General features: G+C 42.1%; 1 protein-coding gene across 4 annotated transcripts in view; it reads right to left on the bottom strand.

Moving 5' to 3' along the window:
* The window catches only part of DENND5A (DENN domain containing 5A), a 99,855-nt gene that overhangs the window by 12,971 nt on the left and 61,317 nt on the right, over positions 1-25,567 (bottom strand). For 3 of the 4 annotated variants that reach the window (XM_056116036.1, XM_056116038.1, XM_056116039.1), the window contains 7 exons: positions 24,388-24,705; positions 20,493-20,708; positions 19,746-19,980; positions 16,811-16,961; positions 15,658-15,751; positions 10,768-10,899; positions 5,109-5,261 (listed from right to left, as the gene is read on the bottom strand). In XM_056116036.1, coding sequence (XP_055972011.1) covers positions 5,109-5,261; positions 10,768-10,899; positions 15,658-15,751; positions 16,811-16,961; positions 19,746-19,980; positions 20,493-20,708; positions 24,388-24,705 — 1,299 coding nt within the window. The remainder of the gene's footprint in view (positions 1-5,108; positions 5,262-10,767; positions 10,900-15,657; positions 15,752-16,810; positions 16,962-19,745; positions 19,981-20,492; positions 20,709-24,387; positions 24,706-25,567) is intronic. The other variant, XM_056116037.1, reaches the window with a different exon arrangement.

Raw genomic sequence — 25,567 nt, 5'->3', positions numbered from 1 at the left:
TCCCCTCACTAAAATTCAGGAGAAAATAGAAGGGAATATAAAGGGAAACAGCCCCACAAAATGGCCCCCAAAGAAGACCTGGGTGGAATCAGTGAATAAGAAAGTAAAAATAAACTCCATGTCAACTTCTAACAAGCTGAATGTGGTTTGGGAAGAGCATGATGACTTCTTTTTTTCTTTTTGGGTCACACCCAGCAATGCACAGGGGTTACTCCTGGTTCTGCACTCAGGAGTGACTCCTGGCCATGCTCAAGGGACCATATGGGATGCTGGTAATCGAACCCAGGTTGGTCATGTGCTAGGCAAATGCCCTACCCGCTGTGCTATTGCTTCAGCCCCACGTGATGACTTTTGCAGAGAAACTAATGTTCAAGCGACCAGTTTCTATGAAAACTCCTGAATTTCCTAAAACATTTCAAGCAATTCCTGTCCCTATTGCAGGCTTGGAGTATAAGTCATCATTATAATGATTGCTACTGAAGAAACCTGCAGAAATGTGGGCCAGTACTTAACTGTTTGGTACTTGGAAAAGCAAGCATTTTAATTTAAATATTTGAGACATGGAGTGCTTTGTCATTCTGCCAAAGATAGAAATCCAAATAGCAATCAGATAGGATAGCAAGCCCAACAGTCACCCAGCAACTGCTTAATCTCTCTTTAGTTTTCCTTCAGTATAGTGACCCTTGTGTGAATAAAAAAGCCTTATTTCAGGGTTGGAGCAGGTAGGAAATTTGCCTTTCACGCAGCTGACCCAGGACCTCGAAGCATCACCAGAAGTAATTCCTGAGTTCAGAGACAGGAGTAACCCTGAGCATTGCTGGGTGTGACCCCCCCCCCAAAAAAAAGAAACCAAACCCTTATTTCATATTCCATTTAAATATACCAAATAGTTGATAACTATAAATGTAGCATAAGTTTAATTTAGTAACAGGATTTATTATCATTAATAGTTATAGTCCCATGTTTTATAAAGGTAGTAATGATGATGATAGAAGTTACCATGTCTTGAATCTTGTTATGAACAAAATATGTTAAATGCTTAATGTGTTAATATGTTAAGTGCTTAAAATGCATTTTAAAAAATACTAACAATCCTAAAGAGCAAACTATGGTGAAGGTACATACTTTATACATCAAACAATAAATGTTACTGTAAAAAAAAGTTAATAAATACAAACAATTTTTAATGGGGCCAGGAAGATGATCAAAGGAATGGAGTGCACACTTTGCATGCAGGAGGCCTAGATGGTTCCCCCAAGCACTACCATGTAAGACTCAAAAAACAAAATGGAAAAAAAAATTGCAAACTAAGTATCAGAGAAGGCAAGTAACTTATAAAAGATCACATAGTAAGTCAAGTGTTTGAATTAAAGTTTAAATCTATGTAATATAAGAACCATGCTCTTAATATTCCTGCTTTTAGATAGCATCTGGAAGAGTTTAGGTAAGGTAAAGGCCCTCCCGTCGATCGTCGATTTGCTCGAGCGGGCCCAGTAACGTCCCCATTGGAGACTTTGTTGTTACTGTGTCTGGCATATCGAATACTCTCGGTAGCTTGCCGGGCTCTCCGAGAGGGGCGGAGGAATCGAACTCGGGTCGGCCATGTTGGCAGCTTGTAAGGCGAACGCCCTACCCGCTGTGCTATCGCTCCAGCCCGGAAGAGTTTAGTTTGCAGTTATATTTTCTGGAGAAACTCCATGCATGGGGATGAATATGAGAAGTCATTTGTGGATATGGCAACACAACAGGTAACATGAAATCCTAAAAAATGTCATATGCATGAAAGAAACAATTCCTTTCCATCTACCTATCCTTAGAAGTTAGAAGCTAGAATTATGAGTAAACACTATGTTAAACATTTAAAATACATGCTTTTAAATGAAAAACTAAATTTTATCTCTAATGGTCTGAGAAATACCTCCAAAAAATCCCATCTTCTTGAAAATGTCACCAAAAGACAAAAACAACCAACAAAAAGGTAAGAATTTTGGTTTCTTTATGGGGACTTGCTATCAAAAGTCTGACAAAATAAAATGTAAGAGGCCAGCCAACCAAAAAAAACTTTTATGTGGTTCTACAGTCTAAGCAGATAAGCAGATAATATGGATCAGTAAGAGGACAAAAACATCATTTTCTAATAGTGATTTTATTCATATTCTAAAAGTGTAACAGTGAATAGCATGTCTGGAGAGACAGCACAGCCGGTAGGGCGTTTGCCTTGCACGCGGCCGACCCGGGTTCAATTCCCAGCATCCCATATGGTCCCCTGCGCACTGCCAGTAGTAACTCCTGAGTGCAGAGCCAGGAGTAACCCCTGAGCATCATCGGTTAAAAAAAAAAAAAAACAGTGAATACCAGGTAATCAGGTTATGGCCTATGTACTGCAACAAAGTTACAGAATATTTCAGGAGAAGAAAAGTGCCCTAAAAACAGGCTAGCAAAGTGAAGACTTAGTGAGAATTAGTGAGAATATGCTGCCCGCTGCTGGGGGGGGGGGGGGGGGGGGGGCAGCGGCGCGGGCGACACGACAACACACTACACATGGGGACATTGGTGATTGGTGGTGGGAAATATACATTGGTGAAGGGATGGGTGTTGGGACTTTATATAACTTAAACCCAATCATGAACAACTTAATAATCACAGTAAGATACTGTGATTTCATTAAAAATAAATAAACTGAAAACATGCTATAGGAATCCATATAGGCAGGAATAATCATGAACCGAACATGTGTCTCTGAAAGCTCAACTACCATGTTATAGAACACAGATCTTCAATTTCCCTTTGTGACTTTCAATGCTTTACTTAGAAGCACCAAAAGCAGAACTCAGAACAAAATGGAACTTCAATGAAAAAGTCTTAATTATTTTGAACTGGTTTCTCACTAAATAAAATACACTATCCAAAGAAAGAGATCAATGCCACTCAATGCCTCTTTTGCAAACCACAGCACTCAAAAGGAGAGAGAGAACAAAAGGGCACAGAGGCAGGGTGGGATAGGGGGGATGGGGGGGTGGGAGGGATACTGGGATCAGTGGTGGTGGAGAATGGGCACTGGTGGAGGGATGGGTACTCAATCATTATATAACTGAAACCCAAGCACAAAAATCTGTAAGTCTACAACTGTACCTCATGGTGTTTCACTAATAAAAATTAAAAAAAGAGAGAGAGATCAAATTGACTCTAAAATTCCCCAGGCTGGGGCCTGCTGGGGGCTGGAAGATAGTACAGTGGTTAGGGCTCTTGCCGTGCATGCTGCTGACCAGTGTTCATTCCCCAGAATTCTATATGGTTCCTTGAGCACTGCAAGGAATAACCACGGAGCTCCACTGGGTGTGGCCCAAAGACAAAAAAAATTTTCAAAGAAAAAAATAAATCCATCTTTCTGATTTTATCTGGTTTGGATTTTGTGGCCATACCAGGGTGTGTTCAGGACTTACTCCTGGCTCTGCACTCAGGAATCATTCCTGAGGGCCTGGGGTATCATAAAAGGGTGCCAGGAATTAAACCCAAGAATTAAGGCAGGGTAGGTTCCTTACCGACTTAGATATCTCTTCGACCTAAGTCTTTCTGGTTACTCCTGGCTCGGCACTTAGGAATTAGTCCTGGCAATGCTCAGGCGACCATATCGGATGCTGGATATAAAACCTGGGTGAGCAGTATAAGCAAGTCAAGCGCCCTACCACTGTACTACTGCTCTGTCCCTGTTTCTTGGATTTTTCTAAGTGCTGTTATATGTATGATGATTTTGTTAGTATCCCATGTCTGTAGAGGCCTTATAAGGATTTGATAGATAATTTATGAAATACATTTGTTGGATTACAGTTCTAAGCATTTCAGGCTTAACACTGGGTTGTCTTTTCTCCTCCCACAGGAAGCTTAGGTTAATTGAATTACACTTACCACAGTGCTCCTGAGCACACCCAATTCCTTGATCTGTTTTGCTGTTTGTGGGGGAGAGAGGGATTTGGCAGGCGGGGTGGGTTTTCTTGTTTTGGGTTTTGTGGTATGAGAAACAGAAGGCAGCATTTCACACAGGGAAGGCTTTTGCGCACCGCCACTGAACCAAATTCTAGCCTGTACTAGACCAGACTGCTTTCTTCACTAAGGGAGCTCAGGTGCCTAGTGAACAGCACCTGCCTGGCACACTGGAGGCATTCAGTGTGCTGGATACTTAAACATATTTCCTAATTTTTCCATAACTGCCTTTGAAAATATTTTAAGTTCTCCTCAAATTAAAAAAGGCATAATAATGGAAACTGTCCATTTTTTCAAAGTAGTCTATCTGCTCCATTCAAAGCCCCATTCAATTTTCTTATTTTGAAATAAGAGAATTCTATGAATATAAGTAATAAAAATCAAACACTCAAATTTCTAAAGTCTTTTCTCAAAAAAAGTACTAAATAAACTCTGCATATAAATAAAATGTGATAAAAGACCTCTTCATTGGGAATGCAAAATTACTGAATGCCCCTTAGAGAATTGTTACAGCCTGAATACAAGCTCTCTTTTCTTTTGTCTTCTATCTCTAAACTGGGCCAGCTGCCAACCAGGATATAGCAGGTTATCTACAGTTCTATTTACATGAAGGAAGATTCTATTTTTAAAATATCTGATAAACTGATTTATCCAAGTATAGCGGGAAGGGCACTTGCCTTGCTTGTTAAATGACTCAAAGAAATTACCCAAAGAACTAGAGGACATGTGAGCCCTAAGTACAATCAATCCCTGGCAAAACATAGGCCCTAAGCACCATAGGGAATGGTCCCAAAAACAAAGGGGCGAGAGACAGTACAGGTTTTAAGGTGTAATGTTCCCTTGCAGATGGTCAACCCAGATGGTTTAATCACCAGCACTGCATACGGTCCCCCAAGCACCACGAATAGTGATCATTGAGCACAGAGCCAGAAATAAGCCCTGAACACAACCATATGTAGCCCTCAAAAACAAATACAAGCTTGAATCATTTCTGTTTGTTTAGCTATTTCAAGTCTCAGATCCACAAGCGTCAAACGTATTTTTCAAGTCAATAGCTGGAAGAGTATGAGAAAAGTTTTAATGAAAACAAAGAGTTTGCTGCTGAAGAGAGGTTAAACATTCATTACCTGCTTCACCTGGAGCCCATGGCTCCAAATCCTTTCCAGGAGATCGCAAAGACTGGCAATCAAAGTGTTTTCTTCCACACCTGTGATGTTCACTTCCCCATGCCCGAGCTCCACGGCTTCTCGACCCATCTTCTCCACCAGCATTCTCTTGGTCTATAATGAATCAGTAGGATTGTATGACCACAAGGAGTAGGATCACATGCCTGTGGATGACCTGGGTTCAATCCCCAGCATCCATATCATCCTCCGAGTCCTTCCAGGAGTGAGCCCTGAGCTTAGAGCCAGGAGTAAACTCCAGGCACTACCAGTGTGACCAAAAAAAAAAAAAAAAAAGATGACAAAGAAAGAAATAACTGTTGTTATTTAAGAAAAACTGAAGATAAAGAACTTAAATTGAGGGGTCGAAGCAGAATAAAGGTACGGCAGGAGAGCATTTGTCTTGTATGAAGCCAACCCAGTTGATCCCCACATCCTATGAGTTCCCTGAGTATAGATAGGAGTAATTTCTGAGTGCAAAGTCAGGAGTAACTGCTGAGCACTGCCAGGTGTGACCAAAAACAAAACAAAACAAACAAACAAACAAACAAAAATAAAAAGAACTTAAATTGACTACAAATCACATAGTAACAACAAATTTATAAATATATAAACCATTAAAGCACCCCATGTGCCCTTCCAATCACCTTCCCACTCTTGAAGTGATCACTCTCCTGATTTATACATTGCAACTACAAAAAGGCAATGATTATCACCTATACTTTCATCCCTACATCCAAGAGTTTAGCTTACAGTTTGCTGCAGGTTGACTTTAGGTTGACCTTGCGACCACTCACTACTTTCAGACGGCTGGAGCGATAGCACAGCCGGTAGGGCGTTTGCTTTGCATGCAGCCAATCTGGGTTCAATTCCTCCGTCCCTCTCAGGGAGCCCAGCAAGCTACCGAGAGTATCCCACCCGAATGGCAGAGCCTGGCAAGCTCCCCGTGGCGTATTTAATATGCCAAAAACAGTAACAAGTCTCACAATGGAGACGTTACTAGTGCCTGCTCAAGCAAATGGATGAACAACAGAAGGACAGTGCAGGACAGTGCTACAGTGCTACTTTCATCCCTAAACAATGCAGTTTTACCTCTGTTTTCCTTTGTGATTTGTTCTTCCACTCAACGTTCTAAAATTCATCCATTTAAAGGATGTAACTACTGCTCATCTCCACAGCATTATTTCAGCATGTGAATATACAACTAATTAATTCTACTGATTGGCATTTTGGAACCGTATCAAAGAATACTGCTGTGAACTTATTCTATACATGTTCTGGGTCATGCTACAAAGGTTTCACTATATATCTAGAAGAATACTAGTTATGATGTATTATTTTTCTTAGTGGACATACAATCTATATCTCCAAGAGGTTGAGAATTCCTTTTACTCCACATGATAGACAAAACTTGCAGTGTTCAAATTATTATTATATTTAAGCATAAGATGTACTTCCTTTATTTAGTGGAGGATTTACTCAGGATGCAAGATACATGCTGAAAGTAGACTATAGACCGAACCTGATGGCCACTCATTACCTCTATTGCAAACCACAACATCCTAAAGGAAAGAGAGAGCAAAAGGGAATGCCCTGCCACAAAGGCAGGGTGGGGTGCGGGTAATGGGGTGGGGGGGTGGGAGGGCTACTGGGATCATTGGTGGTAGAGAATGGGCACTGGTGGAGGGATGGGTACTCGATCATTGTATAACTGAGACGCAACCACAAAAGTTTGAAAGTCTACAATTGTACCTCATGGTGTTTCACTAATTAAAAAAAAAAATAAATGAATAATAAAATTTTAAAAAGAAATAAATGAATATACAATAAAATAATTTCATGATTTAGCAATAAAAAAGATATGTACATTCCCACAGATTTATTATATCTCTAAAATCAGAATACATTTCATAGACATTGTCGACCAGAAAAAAACTCGTCATTGCCTTGGTATATATGTCAATACATGAGGATAGAATTTTCTTGGGGACAAAGTAGAAAACAAACTTTTCTTGGGACACAAAGTAGTTTTAAAAATTCCCAAACATAATAGAAGATCTCTCTCTTAAGAAAGACAGCATCAGGCCCAGGGGACAATTCAGAGGATTAGAACACCTTTGTAGAAAACTTAAGACATTGAGTTCAAATACTGGTGCTACCTCATGCGCCAAACATGATCCTGACAACTCAATGTTTAAGCCTGACACTCTCAGAATAACAAACACAAACTCTGGTGAAACCACAGCCAGAATTTATGAGCAGAGTCTATGAGCACACTAAGTGGGTGTGACATCTAGCAAGCACCACAACTTAAAATATGTGTGAGCATTATGGTTAGGATGCGTAAACTCTGGTGAGCATCACAACTGAATGCCACTCTCAGAAAACATTATTAAAGGAGCATGGCCTTCAAAGAATGCTGTGACTGAGTGTGGGAGCACTGTAATCTAATGTGTGACCTCCCGCAAGTACCAAAGTCACGTGTTACATGTGACCACTGGCAATTTTTAAAAAAAGCCCTGGCTGCAGCCATGCCTCTGGCCAAACTGCCCACTTAAATAATCTGGATTTTCTGGTGCAACATCTCCAAACTCTACAATACTAACATCCCAGAACACAGCGGATTGGGTGGGATATAGTATAGAAGCTAACTAATCTCACTAATAAAAACATTAACACAGAAGGCTTAACTTGCAACAACAGCCTAATCAAACCCTCAGACAAAGACTTAATGTCCCTGTGAGATACAAAAATTTTCAAAAATTTTCTTCCACAGAGGTCTTTTTTTTTTTAAATCATTCCATTAGCCAGTCAGATGCTAATAAGTAATATAAAATCAATTACTGGGGTCTGCTACTGGGGCAGGCTTGAAAGATGTTTGGGAAAATAGAGACAATGGTGGAGGGAAGATGACAGTGGTGGTGTGATTGGTGTTCGAATACTAAATGCCTGTAACAAATCATCATGAACAACTTTGTAAACTAGTTTAAATGCAATGGGGGTGAATAAATAAAAAAACAAGCAAATAAATAAGTGGGTCAGCTGGAGTACAGCAGGCAGAGCATCTGCCCTGCACACGGCTGTCCCATGTTTGATCCCCAGGATCCTGTATGGTCCCACAAACCCTGTCAGCAGTAATCAATGAATGAAGAGCCAGAAGTAAGCTCTAAGTACCACTAGGTATGGTTCCAAAACAAAAATTAACTAATTTCAAAACAGGAGTCAGAGAAACAGTAGACTTGCACACAGCCATCCCTTATTTGATAATTAGTACCCATGTTCTTACGAGTACGCAGAATGTAGCCCTGCAGGTGCCCTGAGTACCAGGCAGGTAACCCAGAGATCCTTGGCACAGCAGGGTCTGAGCAATAGCACATCCTCAAGTCTTTACATTTAAGCAATAACTCAATGGTTGAGATACCAGAAAGGGTCATGGGCTTCCTGAGCACCACTGAGCATCCCCCAAATAATATAGTTGGGAGGGGAGTGCTGGGGGCCACACTAATAATGCTTAGGGTTTACTCCTGGCTTCATGCTCACAGATCGCTCCTGGCAGGGCTAGGGCACCATCTAGGGTGCTGGAGATCAAACCTGAGTTGGCCTATGCAAGACAGAGCTGCTGTGCCATCTATCCAGCTCCATAAATTTTTTTAAGAACACCAAAATTCAAAATATCAGAAGTGACATATCAGTCTAACTTGGAACAGTAATTATCACCTGCACGGAAGTAAATTTTGCTCATAAATGAGCATCATTCAAAAATGCAGGAAATTTTTTTCCACTGATGCACAAGAAACCAAACAAGCTGAATTGTCTTAGGAAGTACAATGGGGGCTGGAGCAACAACACAGCGGGTAAGGCATTTGCCTTACATGCGATCGACCCAGGTTTGATTCCCAGCATCCCATATGGTCCCCAGAGCACTGCTAGGAGTGATTCCTGAGTGCATGAACCAGGAGTAACCCCTGTGCATCGCCGGCTGGACCCAAAAAGCAAAAAAAAAAAAAAAAAAAAAAAAAAGTACAATGTACTAAAAACTATGGTCTCTTGACTTAGTTCAAAGTTTTTATTAGAAAATAAATTTAAGTTTATAACTAAAACACAGTAAAAAAGTAAGATACATTTTGATATAGCAATTCCACCCTGAGTATATGCCAAAAGAACTAAAATCTGGATTTCAAAGCAGTATCTGCATCCTGTGTTCGCTGTAGCACCATTCACAACAACCAAAATATAAACACCTAAGGATCCACTAACAGATGAATGGCTAAACAAAATAAGACATATGCATAAAATACTTATTATTCAGTCTTATATAGCACTGCCCTCCCACTGTTCATCAAAAAATTAAATCCCAGGGGCTGGAGCGATAGCACAGCAGGTAGGGCATTTGCTTTGCATGCGGCTGACCCGGGTTCTATTCCCAGCATCCCACATGGTCCCCCAACCACCGCCAGGAGTAATTCCTGAGTGCGGAGCCAGGAGTAACTCCTGAGCATCACCAGGTGTGACCCAAAAAGCAATAAATAAATAAATAAAAACTTGAAGACTCATTTAAAAAAAAATTAAATCCCAGATCAGAGAGATGAGCAAAAACCTAAAATATGTGGGAGTCCCACGTTTGGTACCTGTCACCACCTGGTTCCCTGAGCACTGTGCTAAAAATAACACCAAAGCACTGTCAGGCATGGCCCCAAAATCGCCTCTCCTCCTGAAAAAAACCCCTGACATTTTTATCAATAGAAATGACCCCAGAAGACATAATGCTATGTGTAATATAAGTTAGTCATTGGACAATTATTATATGATTCCACTAATATGAGGTACCTAAAACAAACTCAGAGAAACTGAATTCAGTAGTGGCTACCAGGGGCCGAAAAATGGGTTGCTCAATGAAAATAACATTTCAGAATGTAAGGTTAAGTTCTAAAGATCTGCTATAAAACATAGTATATAAAACTTACTATAATATTGGGCACTTTAAAATATGCTAAGGGGGTTCCTTCTGAGGGATGGCACCGTGACCAAACAATGGCTGCTTTGAATGCATGAGACCATGTGTTTGATCTCTAACACAACTTAAATATATGGAGTGTGCAGCCAGTAACACTCCAACACAGCAGAATGTGCAATCTCTAACACAGCAGGGTGTATAGTATGCCACTGAACTGCAACTGAAGATGTGCAAATACCACCACCAGAAGTCCAGTCCCCCAGCAAGCACTCTTAACTAAAGTGTGTAACCCCTGGTCATCACAGCAATAGCAGCAACAAAGGGAAGAGTACAATTTAAAAATAAAAAAGAACCAAGACGTACTTCACTGGTAAAGCATACACTTTGTATGTATGAGGGCATAGGTTCAATCCCAATATCCCAATACTATTTGATGCACCTTAACTCATACTGTCTCTTCAGTTCCTCATTATATTTTTGTATTAACATAATATTTCATTATAAGTTTCAAAGTGTACATCACTGAAAATTGCCTCACTTTAAAAATAAAGTCACCTAATTAAAAATTAGCAGAACTTTAAATTTTTATTCTAGTAAAGAGATGAAAAAAAAAAAGATAGAGAGATTGTCCAAGTTGGTCTCATCTTGACTGAAGTGCCCATAGCTCACCTTATTGCGACATTCTTTCAGCAGGCCCTCTACAAACTTCCAGTTGGTTTGGGCAATCACTGATGGCGAGAGATTGGATAGTTTGGGTTGGCGTATGGTACTGCCCATGCTCCTGGCTTCCTGGATGTACTTCTACAGAAAACAGAAAAATCAATGACTTCTATACATGAAGCACAGAACCAATTCTGATGAGTGACTGAAGAGGGCACTATCACTCCAAACTTTCCTAGGCTCATAAGTTGGAGGCAACCAGTAATTAACTATACTTTTATGATACAAAAGGAAAAAATACATGGCTAAAGAATGTAGAGTCACCAGGAAAATTCACTTAAATATTAAAAGTACTTTTTAAGTACTTTTATGAGAAAATTTTGTACCTAAGCTGGGAGGAACATACCATAACATACCACTGCCCATACCACAGACTTATAATTTTGTTACTGATAAAGTATAACTGTTAAATTTAAGGCCTGGAAAATAATACTCAGACAAAACATACCTAAAACAACTGCAATTTCTGCTTTTTCATAGTGAGTTGGTGTTTTGCCTCCCCTATGCTACACAGAACTCACATCAAATCAGTTTACTAATATCCAAAGAATTCTCATTCTCCTGTGTTTAAAACCAAAAGTTTTACTTTGGACTTCTTTCTTCCCTGTATTTATTTAACTAGCACAACCATGACCATTTTATTTGGGGGGTAGCTCCTCAATTTGCCCCTATTACCAATTTCTAAAATTTGTCTTCAGTCTGGATCACCAGTAATACACCACCTAGACAGACAGAAGTTGGCTCCTCTAAAACAATCTTAAATGATGATTAATTAACCTCTACTCTCTGTAATCAGTGAACAAACACGGACTTACCTTTCATAGAGTCCTGTCAAAAGATGACTCTACTGAAATTATTTGCGTATCTGACTTTTCTCCCTTAATTAAATGGTATTCCTTTAGGACAAGCATATCTCTTCTCATCTTCGTATGTTTGTCCCCTAAGTGGTGTTCAGGACAAAGGAGGATTCCTCCCAGCAATTCCTGACCAACCAGACTGGGCAAGAACTGCACCCTTCATGTTGGGGGACTATGTGGTACCAGCAATCAAATAGAGTTGACTGCATGCAAAGCATGTGTCTTAACTCCTGTACTATCCTCTTGCCCTGTCATGGTTTTATTTTTAAGTGCTTTATTACTAGTTATTATAGCCATAAAATCATGTTCAGTAAACACAGCTGAAATAATATGACAGTGAGGAAGATGCATGGGAGACTTTTAAACCACCCTCTGAAAAACTCAACATACAACTGTATCCTATAAATCAGTAGTCAAAACTTCATTATCAGGGCCAGTTTTCAATTGGCAAAGCAAATCCTTTTCATGCAAGCCCAGGTTTGATCACTGGTATTGTGTGGTACCCTCAACCATTGCTGGGAATGACTCCAACCAAGCACAGAATTAGGGGCAGCAGCCCAAGGGCAATGTAGGGAGTGGCAAAAATAATCGTAGCTTGTAATTTTAATTCCTTAAAATAGTAAGAGAAAAATATGCTGTTTATCATTTACGAAGGTATTAGCATACACAGAACCAGTATGCTTTTATGTGTGCGCATGCGCGCACACACACACAAGCTGCAGAGTCTGTTCTCCAAGAAAAGTTCCTGAAGTCAATTCTGAAGATCAAATTCTACCTTCACACCTTCTTTGCAACTAAAGTAAGGAAGGATCTTTAAGCAGAGGTTTATCACCGGAAACATTACTGGGAACAGAGTATAACAGAAATGAAATGTCAGCTTTTTTAATGAGACCTCAGGAGGTAAATTCAAGACTCCTCAACTCCTGGCCACCTGTTAACATTCTCTCTATAGGAGTTACTCTATTCTTCGTTACTCCAAGACAAACTATTTTAAATTGAGATCACGACCACGACCATCCTGTTGTTCATCGATTGCCTCGAGCAGGCCCCAGTAACGTCTCCTTCATCCTAGCCCTGAGATTTTTTTTAAAAGTGCCATATTCAAGGCTCTTTCAGGGTTAGGAGAATGAGACCCATCATTGTTACTGGTATTTGGCATATTGGGTATACCACGGGGAGTTTGCCAGACTCTGCCATGCGGGCAGGTTACATTCGGTAGCCTGCCAGTTTGTCCAAAGTAGGAATGAGATGACAAGATGTGGGACCCAGGGCTGAGATCTCCAAGCCTGCACGGTTTGGGACTGGACCTGCCAGTAGCTAGACAGTTACACCCACCAACTGCCGTGTAACCCCAACAACGGCCAGGATCCAGAGATTATCACACTCAGCTCCCGGAAGCGCGCAGCCGCGAATACCAGAAATTGAGATACCAGAAAAAATAGATAAAAAGTGCCCTTTCCGAAGGATGGCGGCCGCATGGGAGCCTTGTGGACAGCAGGTATGAGCCGGGGGTGTGGGGGCGACTAAAACCTCATGGGAAGGGGGGGCGTTCCGGTCCGTCCTTCACGCCCTACCGAGGTCACCAGTTGCCCCCCACGAGCGGCTCTCCAGCACGGCCACAGCCCCAGAAGCACAAGGGCTTAATGCAGAACCCAGCAGCTTGGAGCAGAAAAGTGAAAGGACTATGCGTTAATCCAGGCAATCATTTCTGCCCAGAGGGGAAAGGGTGTTGCTCCCTTCCGCCCTCCTCCCTCTGGAAAGAAAGATGGCTGCCACATGGGAGCCTTGTGGACAGCAGGTATGAGCCGGGGGTGTGGGGGCGACTAAAACCTCATGGGAAGGGGGGCGTTCCGGTCCGTCCTTCACGCCCTACCGAGGTCACCAGTTGCCCCCCACGAGCGGCTCTCCAGCACGGCCACAGCCCCAGAAGCACAAGGGCTTAATGCAGAACCCAGCAGCTTGGAGCAGAAAAGTGAAAGGACTATGCGTTAATCCAGGCAATCATTTCTGCCCAGAGGGGAAAGGGTGTTGCTCCCTTCCGCCCTCCTCCCTCTGGAAAGAAAGATGGCTGCCACATGGGAGCCTTGTGGACAGCAGGTATGAGCCGGGGGTGTGGGGGCGACTAAAACCTCATGGGAAGGGGGGCGTTCCGGTCCGTCCTTCACGCCCTACCGAGGTCACCAGTCACCCCCCACGAGCGGCTCTCCAGCACAGCCACGGCCCCAGAAGCACAAGGACTTAATGCAGAACCCAGCAGCTTGGAGCAGAAAAGTGAACGGACTATGCGTTGACCCAGGCCATCAAGTCTGCCGGAGGGGAAAGGGTGTTGCCCCATTCGCCCTCTCCTCTCTGGAAAGAAAGATGGCGGCCACATGGGAGCCTTGTGGACAGCAGGTATGAGCCGGGAGTGGGGGGGCGACTAAAACCACATGGGAAGGGGGGCGTTCCGGTCCGTCCTTCACGCCCTACCGAGGTCACCAGTTGCCCCCCACGAGCGGCTCTCCAGCACGGCCACAGCCCCAGAAGCACAAGGGCTTAATGCAGAACCCAGCAGCTTGGAGCAGAAAAGTGAAAGGACTATGCGTTAATCCAGGCAATCATTTCTGCCCAGAGGGGAAAGGGTGTTGCTCCCTTCCGCCCTCCTCCCTCTGGAAAGAAAGATGGCGGCCACATGGGAGCCTTGTGGACAGCAGGTATGAGCCAGGGGTGTGGGGGCGACTAAAACCTCATGGGAAGGGGGGCGTTCCGGTCCGTCCTTCACGCCCTACCGAGGTCACCAGTTGCCCCCCACGAGCGGCTCTCCAGCACAGCCACGGCCCCAGAAGCACAAGGACTTAATGCAGAACCCAGCAGCTTGGAGCAGAAAAGTGAACGGACTATGCGTTGATCCAGCCCATCAAGTCTGCCGGAGGGGAAAGGGTGTTGCCCCATTCGCCCTCTCCTCTCTGGAAAGAAAGATGGCGGCCACATGGGAGCCTTGTGGACAGCAGGTATGAGCCGGGAGTGTGGGGGCGACTAAAACCTCATGGGAAGGGGGGCGTTTCGCTCCGCCCTTCACGCCCTACCGAGGCCACCAGTTGCCCCCCGCGAGCAGCTCTCCAGCACGGCCACGACTCCAGAACACAGAAACCAATTTCTTAACTATCTGACTTTCAGTAGAAATACTTCCAGGGTCAATAGGTAAAATAGCAGAAATCCAAAACCAACATTTAATTCTTGAACCCAGCTGTAGAAAGCAAATCACTTCAACAATGCTTTTTCAGCATGTCTGATTTGGGGGGTGGGTAAACTCTAAATAATAGTGGTGAATCTTTTATTGAAACAATCTAATCAAAGCAGATAGAGTGTTAACTAGAATTCATCTGCCTCACAGGGACGGGGAGGGGTGGGGGGTGGGGTTTTATTGGGGTTCTTCATGGGAAAAAATAAGTATTGGTAAAGGGAAATGTGTTTGATATTTGCATGACTGAGACATAAACCTGAAAGCTTTGTAACATTTCCCACAGTGATTCAATAAATAAATAAAATAAAAAAAAAATGTTATCACAAAAAAAAAAGTGCCCTTTCCACAGATTCAGAGATCTACAACAGTAACCATTCAGCTATTACTCCTCCTCACTCAATAAAACACATACACATGCACATACATGCACCGTCTCACAAATTTTAAAAGTATTTCTCCCAAGTGCTAATCTTTAATTTATAAAGTTACTGACACATCCCCCAATGAGTATAATGCATGAGAGAACAGGGATGGTTCTCTTCTAATACCTGACATCATTCCTAAATGGGGTTGCAAATAGGGCCTGGATCAAGGAGAAGAACTATATGGGAAGAGGTTAGCAGTTACATGCAGAACACTGTACATTCTAGATTTATCATAACCAAGATCCAGAACCAATTATTCTTACTCTTAAGAGATCAATCAGACAGGAAGCTAAAGAAATGAATAAGAGAAAAGTTTATTTTTAAAATGTTTTACCTCTCTCTGGTCATTGTCTAAACGCAAGTGCTCTGTATGCTGCTTCTGCCGATCTTTCCGTCTCCACTGGGCAGGGGCATTCCTTTTAGTCCACCTAAAGGAAGCCAAGCAAGCAATTAAGAACATCCCACTAAGAAAGTAAGGTCAACTGACACAAGAAAACTTAGCTAGAGGCCAGTGTTGGACATAGGAACCAACAGAAGTTAGAGAATGCAGAGACTTTGAGTCAAAGCATTTTAAGAATCAAAGACTGCAAAAAGAATGAGAAAACTTCCCAGGAAACAAAGCCAGAACTCTCATGCGTAGATTATCCACAAAAACTTCATGTGCAGAGTAGGGAGATGGCTCAAAGGGCTGAAGAAGCAGCTTTGAATGCAGGTTTTATGACCAGCACCACAAGATTCCCCCTACCACTAAAAAGCAGTCCCTGAGTCCAGTTGAGACTTTTTTTCTAATCGTAAGTAAAACTTCAAATGTAGATCCAGAACTATACTCTTTCGACTCTTGCTGGTCTCTGATACACTTACCTCAAAAAAGAAGCATCCTGCTAAGTTATCTACTTTCAGTTCAAACTCTACTTTCAAACACCACTTTACAAAGATATATACAAGCTATGTTCTATTTGGGATTCAGTCAAGAAATGATTTTAACCCATTTATAGCCTGGCTTTTTGCAAGTTTTGGGCATGGAAAACTAAACCAAATTGCACACAGTGAAGAGAGGGACTGGAGGCAAGGAAGATAACTTGGGTCAAGCAAGCACGATTGCCATGTGAATTTGTTCACTAACCACTGTCTACCAGATACAGCCCTGGAGGCCTCTATGAAACACTTTGTAGTCATTGGTGACCCCATACCATTAGTCCCAAAGAGCACTATACCACCAGGCAGGCCTCATTGGCCTAGGATTTTTGGGAGTTGATCCAGGCCCTTGGATCAACTTGGGAGCTACTTGAGAGCACCTCATTCCAAACAAAAGAGGGGATGACAACACTCTGGCACAGCTTTCTTTCAGAAACAAGTGAAAAACCTGATAATCTGGATCTCCTCCATATCTACTTTAAAAAACTCACAGGTCTTTCTTGGATATCTGCTTACGCCCTCACTACTGTGGCTATGAAGTTGGGATCAGGTAAAACCTGGGATTTACTTACTTGTTGCTGGCTGGACCAGTGGAAAGCACATCAGATTGAAGCTTAGGGAAGAAGCCTGGCTCATACTTCCCTTGTCCAATCTTCATGTCTAGTAAATGGGGATGAACTGCAGTATGGTCAATTTTTGCCAGACGCAGCTCAATTGCTTTCTCTGGGTAAGAACAAAAAAAAATAGTGAAAAAAAATTTAATACCACAGATTCTGAGGCATAGGATAGGTTTTATAAATGCAAAACAATCTGAATCATACAAAATATTTCCTATGACAACAGTATTACAAGCCCATAAGAACATATGTCCTAGACACAACTGAGACCAGAGTAACTCAAATCAGTATGTGGCAGTGTCTGGTGTTCAACATACAGGTATGAAAATCAATTGCCTTGGGGCCTGAGTGACAGTACAGAGGATAGAGCATTTGCCCTGCACGTGGCTAACCCAGGCTTGATCCCTGGCACCCCATATGGTCCACCAAGCCCCGCCAGGAATAATTCCTGAGTGCAGAGCCAGGAGTAACCCCTAGCATCACTGAGTGTTACCAAAAAGACAAAAAAAAAAAAAAATGTTGGGGCTGGAGCGATAGCACAGCGGGTAGGACGTTTGCCTTGCAAGCGGCCGACCCAGGTTTGATTCCCAGCATCCCATATGGTCCCCCCAAGGGGACCTGAGTAATTCCTGAGTGCATGAGCAGGAAGTAACCCCTGTGCAATGCCGGATGTGACCCCCCCAAAAAAAAAAAGTAACTGCTTAAACCTTTGTGACAGATCCACAAGGCCTTCAGTGAATAGGAATCTTGTGCTTTTCAGCCTCTGGCTATTAAAAATAAAGAAATAAATTTTAAAAAATAAGAACCTTGGGCTGGAGTGATAGCACAGCGGGTAGGGCATTTGCCTTGCACGCAGCCAACCTGGGTTCAATTCCCAGCATCCCATATGGTCCCCCAAGCACAGCCAGGAGTAATACCTGAATGCGTGAGTAACCCCTGTGCATCGCTGGGTGTGACCCCAAAAAATTAATTAATTAAATGAAAACCTCTCCTTTATTACAGTGAGCAATATAGAATTACCTTTGAGAACAGTTTAGCATAAAAAAGAAAGTTCTGATTTAAACTGAAAGCTTGGAAGATGTTTCTCTAAATCTCTTTTTTTTTAAGGGGGGTGGTATTTTGGGAGGTAATTTTTGGTCATTATCTGGTAGTGCTCAAGGCTTACTCCTGGCACTGAGCTCAAGGATCATCCCTGGCAGGGTTCAGGGAACCAAATATAGAGCCAGGAATCAAACCTGGCTTTGGCATGTACAAGTCAAACACCCTACACACTGTTCTATCATTCTAGTCCTATCTAAACTTCATCTTGTAAAAATATCCATCAAGTTCTTTAGGACCACATTTGCACAAAATTCAGGAATCTAAAGACTGACATGTTCCCAGAGACAAGGTGACTGAATTAAGAGTACTGCCCTTTCATAGGCATGTCATTATGCCTCAGTCAAGGAGACTGATCTCTTGGCCAGAAAGTACAGGGGTTAAGATGCTTGCCTCACACACAGCAGATCCCAGTTCAATCCTTCACATGCATGCAAGGCAATCCCTGTACCTACTGAACTACCTCTCCAGCCCTGAGTTTCTATTTTTAAATCGTTTTCTGATGATAATCACAAAGAATAGTCTTATTGTTTTTTGTTTGTTTTTGTTTTTGTTTTGGATCACACCAGGGCATTGCACAGGGATTACTCCTGGCTCATACACTCAGGAAATACTCCTGGCAGTGCTCAGGGGACCATATGGGATGCTGATGCTGGGAATCTAACCCAGGTCGGCTGTGTGCAAGGCAAACGTCCTACCTGCTACGCTATTGCTCCAGTCCCAGAATAGTCTTATTGTTTCCATGATGGTTCTCCCAAATGGTGCTCAGAAGACCTGGGAGGCCCCTTCCAGGGATTCTCAGTCACCTGGAACAGTAGTACAATGAAAGGGCCTAAGGAAGCAATACAACTAAAGCCACTGCAGTGCAGGAACCCAAGCAACCTGATAATATTCCAAGGTCTCCAGAACAGTACCCAGTGATGCTTGGTGCTGGGGAGTAAACCTGGGTTGAACACATGCAAAGTATGTGCCTTAATCCTTATACTATCTCTCCAGTCCAAAATAAAAAAAGGTTTATTGATGGGAAACAAAAGAAATAACTACAGAAGTACAAAAAACAAATCAACCAACTCAGGCTGAGGGAATCACAAAGTCTTCAGAGAAAGAAACATGTCAGCTAGTTTTTTTGTGGTGAGCACCATCAACTGCTTATTCAGGACTTATATGACCTTTCTTGCTACTTGGACCCTGATGTTGTTCGGGGTAACATTACATTCCATTCAATACTCAATTTCACAGTCTCACTTTTAATTACATCACATGAAATGATTCTAGCCTGTGATACAGTAGAAGTTGGGAATTAATTTCTGGGAGAGCTTTTGCTTTCCAATACAAGAGGAAAAACAGTGAAATTACCATTCTTTTCTTCTTGCCCTAATTGTGAACCTTAAAAACCTCCTCCTGAAGCAACAATCATAAATATAAATGTGAACCTGCTCAGGATAACTCAAAAAAGAAGAATCTCAGTTCCTGGTTACATTGCCAAGCAGGTGAGTAAATATAGCAGCCACCAATCCTGCTTTTCTTGTTAATTTGAGGAAAAATAATGTCCATTTCTCTAATCTACTACTTATTATATTTCCTATTACTTACAGTAGGATTCATCCCTAAATGAAACAATGTTAAAAGAATGAGACTCATCAGGCAGAAAAGACAAGGAAAAGCATTTCAGCAAAGGAATAGGAACAGCTTATGCAAAAACATAAACATGGAAATAAACTATTGTGTTGAAGAAGGAATAATAGAAATATAATCCAAGAGGCTTTTAGGAAATACAAATAGGAGGTCTCACCTGCTTCATCCACAGTGGTGCACTTCTGGTACATGGATGTTCGAAGAGTAGGTGTCCGAACATTCAACAGTCTGATCTTGTCTACTCGAGAATCAAATACCCGGAGCACAGGGTCTTTATCATCCTCATCATGACACATGATTTTGTTGTCAATAAAAGAAGCAAACATCTGGGTCTCCAAAAATCTTGAGAGGAAGGGCAAGTATGGCTCAGGTTGATCTGACAAAAAAGATGCCTGGTAGGAACGAAAAGAAGTAAGGAAGAAAGAGTATGTTAGCTTTCACCAGCAAATACAAGTTCAAACATGTAGTATCTTGTTTTCTGAGAGATATTTACAAAAATCAAACTGCAAAGGTTTTTCATTGTATTTTTTGCAGATATTATGATATAATTCCACCATGCCACCCTGAATGTACCCAATCTCATCTAAAGTTGACAGACTAACCCATTATTGCCTATTGTAGCAACCAATCTTCCCAATGTTCAACCTGCACATGTATCTTTCCTAAAATAGCACTACCGACTGATGGAAAATCATCTAATAATAATAATTATTATTATTAATATAATTATCAACACCTTGTTTGAAATCAATAAACCCCTGTATTTTATAAATATTAAAAGGATCATGAGTTTGTGTTTCTAGCCTACAATAAAAGTAAAAGTCATCTTCAGTTGTATCTTCAAACAGTTCTGGCATTTTCATTTTCTCATTCCTCACCACTTCCCAAGCAAAGTTATACTCACTTTATCAAAGTTTTGCATCTGTTCCCTATTAGTAAACCAGGACTCCTTATCTTGACTGGGCTGAATCACAAACACCTCATAATCTGCGAACATTTGAGTAAAACGATTTGCGAAAACTTCCCGGATCTGAATATTCAGCTGATAAATCCTGAGTTCTTCTTCGTCACACTGAACTTTGAGATCCTTATTGCTGCTAGGGTCTTCTCTGACTTCCAGCTACAAAACAGAAACAGTTGAAAATGTAAGTATTTCCCTTTATCCCAAATAATTCAACTTATTTGTTTCTCCCACTACCTGCCCGTTCCACAGGGGTAGTTTACTTTGCAGCAAATGGGGTGGGGAGGCGGGGATAAAATGGGGGAGTGCTTTGGGGAAAATGGGAAGAAATATATAGGGGTTCTGACATGAGATAAATTAGAGTGCTCTTATTGTGGATACAAGCAACTCCAAGAAAATAGTTAAGATCAGGATGGGGCACATTCCACCACTGTCACCATGTACGTTCATCTATCAGTTTTGTTCCAGAGAGTCATAAATAAATCTTGGTCGCAAAAATATCTTGGATATTTCTAAGCCTTTCCCAAATTCGACCTCCCTGGTGATTTCGGGAGAGGAGTAGGCCAAGTTCCCATCCTACCAAAGCCCGGGCAGCTCCACTCACACCCCAACAACCGCTGCCATGCCTCTAGCCAGAATACCCAGTTAAATATTCTGGATTTTCTGGAGCACAAAGTCACAAATTACTAATATCCCAATAGGAGCACACCAGATTGGATGGAAATGTAACACAGAAGTCAACCAATGTCAACTAACAAAAACATTAACACAGAAGACTTAACTTGCAACAAGAGCCTAGTAAACCTAAGACAAGGACTTAATATCCCCATGGTGAGATACAACAATTTTCACAAATTTTCTTTTACTAAAGTAATTTTTGATCATTCCATTAACCAATTATTGTGGGCCTGCTATGGGAGCAAGCTTCAAGGGTGGCTGGGAAAATCGGAGACAATGGTTGAGGGAAGGTGATAGAGGTTGTGGGACTGATGTTGGAATACTGAATGCCTGTAACAAATCATCATAACTTTGTAAACCAGTGTTTAAATAAAGTGTGGGGGGGGGAAGGAAAGGAAAAAAATTTAAAATAAAACAGATCAGAATGTGCAGAAAGACATGCATCATTAAAGGAAAAGGTGATCCTATTCTCAAAGATCAGGGGGAAGGAGTGAATCTGGAAAATCAAAGAAAATGACCAGGGGTAGGTACCAAAGAGACAGGACAGTTGATCCCCAGTACCAAATATGGTTCCCCAATCCTGCCAGCAGTGATCTCTCAGCACAGAGCAAGAAGTAAACCCTGAGCACCTCCATGTGTGGTCCAAATACCAAAAAAGGAAAGAAAAATGACCATCTCCACAGAATTATCCATAACTCTTTAAATTTATATAATTCCACAAAAAAAGACTTTATTTAGAATTGTGTGTAATTTCAGGAGATTATCTCTATTCATGGATGTGTATAGGTGTCACAACCCCCACAATAAAAGGGAGGGAGGGAGAGAGGGAGAAAGGGGGAGAGAGAGAGAGAGAGAGAGAGAGGAGAGAGGGAGAGAGAGAGAAAGAGAGAGAATCTATATTCTATATTTGGGGAGGGTAAAGAAACATAGTAAGTAAAAAATAAATGGTCAGTCATCAGAACTAAAAACTCTGTCTACAGAACTGACCTTACATGGTGAAAGGGGGCTCCTTGGAGGAAAACGGGCTCTCTAGAGTGTGTGATGTTGGAATGATGTATGCGTAAAAAGTATGATTAAACAGTATTATAAATGTTTTTTTTTTAAAAAAAAAAAAGGAAAGAAAATCGGGCCTAAGAGATAGGATAGCAGATAGGGCATTTGCCTTGGTCATGACCAACCTGGGTTCTATTCCTGGCACCACATGTGGCCACCAGAGCCTCACCAGGAGTGATCCCTGAGATCAGAATCAGGAATAAATCCTGAGCACTGCTGGGTGTAGCAAAAAGCAAAAACAAATAAAAGAAAGGAAGGAAGGAAGGAAGGAAGGAAGGAAGGAAGGAAGGAAGGAAGGAAGGGAGGGAGGGAGGGAGAAAGAGAGAGAGAAAGAAAGGGGAGGGAGAGTGGGAAGAATGGAAAAAGGAAGAAAAGAGGGAAGGGAAGAAAGGAGGGAGGGAGGAAGGGAAAGAGGGAAGAAGGGAGGAAAAGAGGGAGGAAGGGAGGGAAAGAGGGAAGAAGGGAAGAAAGGAGGGAGGGAAAGAGGAAGGGAGGAAGGGAGGAAGGAAACATGGTGTAGCACTGGGTAGGCGAGATAGTACAAGAAGGCACTTGCACCAAGGCACCACATATGGTCCCGAAGCCTGTCAGAGCCAGGAATAATCTCTGAGCACCACCAGGTGTGACGCCTTTCTCCCCTCTCCACCTCCCTCCCCAAATGAAGCAGGAAAATGAAATGTTCACATTTCATGAAAAAAATAGTCCCACAAATGAATTACATTAGCCCATTCTGTTTACATGTGATTTATAAAAAAAAATCTTAACAGGGAAAACGGGAGAAATGGCAAATAACTATAGAAAACAGATATTCTCATCAAATTTAGGAAATAGTTATATAGATGGTCATGAAAAAAGCATAGGACTAGAATTCAAGAGGAATCATGATCTAGCCAGAAGTTAGTCAACAGGCATTTAATCTTAAGCAAAACACTCAGTCTCTAAGCCTCAGTTTTTGAGCTATTAAACAGAAGTTAGTGAAGGGGGGAGGGAGGTTGGAGTGATAAATTGATAAGGCATTCGCCTTGCATACAACCAATCCAGGTTCAATCTTTAACCTCATATAGTCCCCCAAGCCCTCCAGGAATGATCACTGAGTGCAGAGTCAGGCATACACATTGAGCACTGCTAGGTATGGTCCCAAAAAGAGGGAGAGGAGGACAAGGAGAAGGAGAGGGACAAGCTGGAGGAGGGGAAGCAGTAATGTTTAATGTCTATATGATGTATATGTTTAAGGTGAAATTCACAGAACAAACAGATCCGAGAGTTCTGAATACCAATCATAATGATAGGTATGTCAGCTCTTAGACAAAATGACAACATCATTCTGGAAGAGGCGAAACTGGTATGCAGATGGCCCTTATCAGAATTACCAGGACCGAACAAATCTGAAAGTATAGATCAGTTTTATGACTTCTCAGATATTGAACGTGTATCTGTGTGTATACGATATCTCTGCACATGTTAAGTGTACAGAATGTAGCCTGCCCACATGGCAGAGTCTGGCAAACTCCCCGTGGCGTACCCAATATGCCAAATACCAGTAAGAATGATGGGTCTCATTCTCCTAAAGAGCCTTGAATATAATCTCAGGGCTAGGATGAAGGAGACGTTACTGGGGCCTGCTCGAGGCAATGGACGACTAACAGGATGATTTGTGATTGATTGTGAATGATAGGTAACTTCTGGTAACCCTGCCATCTGATATTCACATGAATGACAACAGGATCTCCTTGATGTCCTATTGAGAAGCTAGAATTAGATTCAAGTATAATGTACTAGGATAAGGTTTGACAGAGAGGAATTTATAAATTCCCCAATAAGAACTCATAAATATACTTTGTTCTGCCCTAGATGCTTTCTTGTCCCATCCCACCAGAAGAGCTCCCGAGATCAAACCTGTCAAAGACTCATATACACTGGAGCAGAACAGATTGGACAGCTGGTAGGGCACTGGCCTTGCACTCAGCTAACCGAGGTTCAATCACTGGCATCCCCAGGCTCTGTGGAGAATGATCCCTGAACTCAGAACTAGGAGTAAGCCCTGAACACCACTGAGTGTGGCCAAAACAATTTTTTAAATTAAAAAGACTCATATACGACATCTTACCTTTTCCAAACTCACCCCAGTCCTCTTCACCAAGGCTTGAAGTCGAGCAATAGTTTCATTCTCCTTGAGGAGCTCATAAGTATGCAAAGGAGAACTAGCAATATTTCCATTCCTCTTGTCAGAAACAAGCTCAGAAGCTCGAAGTCTCTTCAGCTTGGAAGCACTCTCACTGCAATGAAGGTTTCCTTCAGGGGGAATGCCAAATGCCATGAGAATCTCAGAAACTTCCTGAACAAACTCCAATTTGTTGGGAAACTGAGGCAAGTCCTCTGGTAGTTCAATGAAATGGTTGTCAATATCTACAAAGCAGAGGTTAGCCTAGAAGTAAAAAAAACATAATGAAGAATGTAAACTCCAGAACTAAAAATCTTTATATACAAAGAATATGAAGGAGCCAAACTGAGAATATAGAAGGCAGGACACTTAACTTAGATGTGGCCAACCACAGTTCAATCACCAGCACCCCATATGGTTCCCTGAGCCCTGCCAGGAGCAATCCCTAAGTGCAGAACCAGGAGTAAGTAAGCCCTGACTACCACCTAGTATGACACGCAAAAAAAAAATAAAAAACATTTTGGATGGAAGTGATAGTTAGCTAGTAGGGCAACTGCCTTTCATGTGGCAGACCCAGGTTAATCCCCAGCATTCCAGCATCCCATATGGTCCCCTGAGCCAGTCAGCAGAGACTGTTTAGTACAGAGCCAGGAGTAAACCGCCCCCAAAAGAAGTCTAGGTTCCAGACTTAATTCCATCCCTATCTCCGTCTTTATATAGCAGACTATTATCCCTTTCTGGGCTTCAGTCATGTTTCATAAGATTCGATGACTGTCCTTGAGAATTTCTGTACTTCCTTATGTTTTTAAGGTTGCTTCTAAGGGCCAGAGAGAAAGATAGCTCAAGAGGCTAGAGCATAAGTTTTGCATGCATGAGGTCAGAGTTCAATTTCTGGTACTCATGGTCTCCTGAGTTATTATCTCGTTTTTCCTTTGGAGAACCTGGCAGGCTACTCAAAGTATCCTGCCCGCACGGCAGAGTTTGGCAAATTTCCTGTGTCGTCCTCAATATGCCAAATACCAGTAACAATGATAGGTCTCATTCTCCTAGCCCTGAAAGAGCATTGAATATGGCTCTTTTAAAATCTCAGGGCTAGGAAGAAGAGACGTTACTGGTGCCTGCTCGA

This window comes from Sorex fumeus, unplaced genomic scaffold (genome assembly GCF_029834395.1).
Source record: "Sorex fumeus unplaced genomic scaffold, SorFum_2.1 ptg000030l, whole genome shotgun sequence".
NCBI lineage: Eukaryota > Metazoa > Chordata > Mammalia > Eulipotyphla > Soricidae > Sorex > Sorex fumeus.
This window is presented reverse-complemented; position numbering and strand designations above follow the sequence as displayed.